The 5000-nt window shown below is 48.9% G+C and overlaps 1 protein-coding gene across 1 annotated transcript in view; it reads right to left on the bottom strand.

Annotated features, from left to right (window-relative positions):
* LOC129093683 (disks large homolog 4-like) overlaps window positions 1–5000 on the bottom strand; it is a 25933-nt gene that overhangs the window by 7365 nt on the left and 13568 nt on the right. The window contains 5 exon segments of the mRNA XM_054601772.1: window positions 403–553; window positions 987–1123; window positions 1446–1615; window positions 1994–2118; window positions 3852–3902. Coding sequence (XP_054457747.1) covers window positions 403–553; window positions 987–1123; window positions 1446–1615; window positions 1994–2118; window positions 3852–3902 — 634 coding nt within the window.

The raw sequence follows: 5000 nt of genomic DNA, 5'->3' as shown, positions 1-5000 counted from the left end.
TCATAGACTTCTATACAACCAGAGGAGTCGCCCCCTGCTGGACAGCAGAGAGAATGCAGCTTTAACACAGGAAGCACTGGAGGTTGGTCCAGGTCTGCCCTGAAGGTGACGTTTGTAGACGAGGCAGTAGCTGATATAAAGCTCAACATCATTTAGTATTTTAGAGAGAGAGACAGAGAGACAGAGAGAGAGACAGACAGAGACAGAGAGAGACAGAGAGAGAGAGAGACAGAGAGAGACAGACAGAGAGACAGACAGACAGACAGACAGACAGACAGACAGACAGAGAGAGACAGAGAGAGACAGAGAGACAGACAGAGAGAGACACAGAGAGAGACAGACAGAGAGAGAGACAGACAGATCACATGATCATCAGGCGTTAGAAACAGGAAGTGTACGTACAGCTGGTCAGGTCGGGGGGGCTGTATCGGTCCGCCGGGTGGATGTACTGCGATGTGGGCGTGGCCACCTTCAGGTAGACCACCTCCCCCGTGTTCTTCAGGGCCACCACGGCATCCTCATGCAGGATGTCCTCCAGGGACACGTGGTTCACCTGCCGGGGTCAGAGGTCAGTTACATCAGAGCCACGAGGACCACCATGAGGACCACCATGAGGACCACCATGAGGACCACCATGAGGACCACCATGAGGACCACATGAGGACCACGAGGACCACCATGAGGACCACGAGGACCACCATGAGGACCACCATGAGGACCACGAGGACCATGAGGACCACCATGAGGACCACGAGGACCACGAGGACCACCATGAGGACCACGAGGACCATGAGGACCACCATGAGGACCACGAGGACCACCATGAGGACCACGAGGACCACCATGAGGACCACGAGGACCACCATGAGGACCACGAGGACCACCATGAGGACCACGAGGACCATGAGGACCACGAGGACCACCATGAGGACCACGAGGACCACCATGAGGACCACAAGGACCGGTTTGTGGTGGTCTTTACTTACGGCCAGTATTTTGTCCCCGATCTGTAGCCGTCCATCGCGGTGTGCCGCTCCACCCTCGATGATCTTAGTGACGTAGATACTGTTGTCTCCTGGAACGTGTTGGTTCCCCACACCACCTGCTATACTGAAGCCCAGACCTGGACCAGAGAGGGACAGGACCACATAGAGACAGGACCACATAGGGACAGGACCACATAGAGACAGGACCACATAGGGACAGGACCAGAGAGGGACAGGACCACATAGAGACAGGACCAGACAGTTTGAATCCTTTGTGCTGAATCATGACGGTTCTAACTGGAACACATAGTTAAACTGCTCTATCTGGACACAGAGTGAGACAGAACCAGAGGACACTGAAGTCCAAGAACCGTTCAAAGGTTCTCTGACTCTGGATTCAAACAAACATCAAATGTATTAATAACCTCAAAGGCTTCCTCTCCTCGTCTCCTTCCCTACCTTTAGGCCCTTTCATCAGTTTGATTTGTGTGATGCGTTCGCTCAGTGGGCGTCGCCGCAGGACGTAGAGCCTGACGACAGGCCCCGCCTCCTTCAGCGCCTCCACAGCGATGGAGTGAGTGACCTCACGCACGTCCACGTCGTTAACGAATACGATGCTGTCGTTCACCCTGAAGACAAGACGGAGACCATGAGGACGTCTGGACCCCAGTACTGCAGAGGATAAAGGTTCAGACCTGGTTCTGAGGTCCAGGCTACAGCCAGGTTCAGGTGAGAACCGGGTTCATTGTTTATGTTAGACCAGGTTTATGTTAGAACCTGGTTTATGTTAGAACTGGGTTAAGGTTACAACCGGGTTGAGGTAAGAACCAGGTCTGGGTTTGAACCAGGTCAAAGTTAAAACAAGGTCTAGGTTGAACCAGGTCGGGGTTGAACCAGGTCAAAGTTAAAACAAGGTCTAGGTTGAACCAGGTCTAGGTTGAACCAGGTCTAGGTTGAACCAGGTCTAGGTTGAACCAGGTCGGGGTCCAGGCAGCAGACGGTGGTACCTGAGGCGTCCGTCCTGGGCGGCTGCTCCTCCAGGGATGATCTTGGTGATGAAGATGGACGGGTCGTCTCCGATGTGAGGATTATCGGTTCCTCCTGCGATGCTGAAACCCAGACCGGAGTTCCCCTGAACAGGAAGTAAACGGAGGGTGAGTATGGTTAGCCTAGCTTAGCATAAAGGACATCACAAACGTGGCTCAAAGAGAATCCACTCTGCTGGTTTCTGACTCCAGGACATCACTACGGATGGGGATCAGGTCTGGATTCTGTGCTGGTCTGGGTTGAGTTCAGGACTCTGAGCAGACTAGTCAGCTTCCTCCACTCCTTAGAACTTAGAAGAAGAAGCAGATCAAACTGAATTGTGGGAAATATTTCATGTTTGTCTGTTTATGATATTTGATTTGGTTCATTTTAATGTTAGTGTGACCTTTGACCCTTCAACTGATCAGATGTGTGTCCTCTTCTTGGATCTCAGTCATGTGACCAGGAACATTTCTACACTGACAGCTGTGACTCTGAGCACCAGCGTCACATCAAAGTCCACATGTTTGATTCCTGAAAGGTTCCTAAAATAACCAACGATGAGCTAAAAATAATGAGCTGCTGTTTATTTATGGAGCTTTTACACACAGACAGACAGGTTCACAGACAGACAGGTTCACAGACAGGTTCACAGACAGACAGGTTCACAGACAGACAGGTTCACAGACAGGTTCACAGACAGACAGGTTCACAGACAGAGCAGTGTTGTGTGTCTATAGTGTGTGTAGTAGCGTGTGTGTAGTGTGTGTAGTGTGTAGTAGTGTGTAGTATTGTGTAGTGTGTAGTATTGTGTAGTGTGTAGTAGTGTGTGTAGTGTGTAGTATCGTGTGTGTAGTGTGTAGTAGTGTGTAGTATTGTGTAGTGTGTAGTATTGTGTAGTGTGTAGTAGTGTGTGTAGTGTGTAGTATCGTGTGTGTAGTGTGTGTAGTGTGTGTAGTGTGTAGTATCATGTGTGTAGTGTGTGTAGTGTGTGTAGTGTGTAGTAGTGTGTAGTGTGTAGTGTGTGTAGTGTGTGTAGTGTGTAGTGTGTGTAGTGTGTGTAGTGTGTAGTAGTGTGTAGTGTGTGTAGTATTGTGTAGTAGTGTGTTGTAGTGTGTGTAGTAGTGTGTTGTAGTGTGTAGTATTGTGTAGTGTGTGTGTAGTGTGTATAGTGTGTAGTAGTGTGTAGTAGTGTGTAGTAATGTGTAGTAGTGTGTAGTGTGTAGTAGTATTGTGTAGTGTGTGTGTAGTGTGTGTAGTGTGTGTAGTGTAGTGTGTAGTAGTGTGTAGTGTGTAGTAGTGTGTAGTATTGTGTAGTAGTGTGTGTAGTGTGTGTAGTAGTGTGTAGTAGGGTGTGTGGTAGTGTGTAGTGTGTAGTGTGTGTGTAGTGTGTATAGTGTGTGTGTAGTGTGTAGTAGTGTGTAGTGTGTGTAGTGTGTAGTATCGTGTGTAGTGTGTGTGTGTGTAGTGTGTGTGTGTGTGTGTAGTGTGTGTAGTGTGTAGTAGTGTAGTAGTGTGTAGTAATGTGTAGTAGTGTGTAGTGTGTAGTAGTATTGTGTAGTGTGTTGTAGTGTGTGTAGTGTGTAGTATTGTGTAGTGTGTAGTAGTGTGTGTAGTGTGTGTGTAGTAGTGTGTAGTGTGTAGTAGTGTGTGTAGTGTGTGTAGTGTGTGTAGTAGTGTGTAGTGTGTGTAGTGTGTAGTAGTGTGTAGTGTGTGTAGTGTGTGTAGTGTGTAGTATCGTGTGTAGTGTGTAGTATCGTGTGTAGTGTGTGTAGTGTGTGTAGTGTGTAGTGTGTGTGTAGTATGTAGTGTGTAGTAGTGTGTAGTTGCCTGTCTCACCCTCTCCAGAGTGATCTCTTCGTACTCCAGCTCTCCTTCTGATCCGTTCATCTGTAAAAACAGAAAGAGCTTTTAATCACATGCACCATCTCTCTGCCGACTGCTCGTCTCCACGGCAACGCCACGGTAACTGCTGTCGAGCCCTCAGGGGGCCGGTTACCAGGCAACTGTAACTGTAGCTATGGCGACCACCTCTCTCTCTCTGTCACATCATGTCTCCCACCACATGGTCATTACATCACTTCCTGTAGAGGTATCAGTCGGATTCAGAAAGACTTATTAGTCGTTTCATCAGCATCAGCCGAGTGTTTCTACAGCCGAGTGTTGTTACAGCCGAGTGTTGTTACAGCCGAGTGTTGTTACAGCCAGTGTTTTACTACAGCCGAGTGTTGTTACAGCCCAGTGTTTCTAGTGTTGTTACAGCCGAGTGTTTCTACAGCCGAGTGTTGTTACAGCCGAGTGTTTTACAGTGTTTCTACAGCCGAGTGTTTCTACAGCCCAGTGTTGTTACAGCCCAGTGTTTCTACAGCCGAGTGTTTTACAGCCCAGTGTTGTTACAGCCGAGTGTTTCTACAGCCCAGTGTTTCTACAGCCTACAGCCCAGTGTTGTTACAGCCGAGTGTTTCTACAGCCGAGTGTTTCTACAGCCCAGTGTTGTTACAGCCGAGTGTTGTTACAGCCGAGTGTTTCTACAGCCGAGTGTTTCTACAGCCGAGTGTTTCTACAGCCGAGTGTTGTTACAGCCGAGTGTTGTTACAGCCGAGTGTTTCCCAGTGTTTCACAGCCCAGTGTTGTTACAGCCGAGTGTTTCTACAGCCGAGTGTTGTTACAGCCGAGTGTTTCTACAGCCGAGTGTTGTTACAGCCGAGTGTTTCTACAGCCGAGTGTTTCTACAGCCCAGTGTTGTTACAGCCGTTGTTACAGCCGCAGCCGAGTGTTTCTACAGCCCAGTGTTGTTACAGCCGAGTGTTTCTACAGCCCGAGTGTTTCTACAGCCGAGTGTTGTTACAGCCGACAGCCGAGTGTTTCTACAGCCCAGTGTTTCTGTTGTTACAGCCGAGTGTTGTTACAGCCGAGTGTTTCTACAGCCCAGTGTTTCTACAGCCGAGTGTTTCTACAGCCCAGTGTTGTTACAGCCGAGTGTTTCTA

Source organism: Anoplopoma fimbria, chromosome 7, assembly GCF_027596085.1.
Source record: "Anoplopoma fimbria isolate UVic2021 breed Golden Eagle Sablefish chromosome 7, Afim_UVic_2022, whole genome shotgun sequence".
NCBI classification, from domain to species: Eukaryota; Metazoa; Chordata; class Actinopteri; order Perciformes; family Anoplopomatidae; genus Anoplopoma; species Anoplopoma fimbria.
This window is presented reverse-complemented; position numbering and strand designations above follow the sequence as displayed.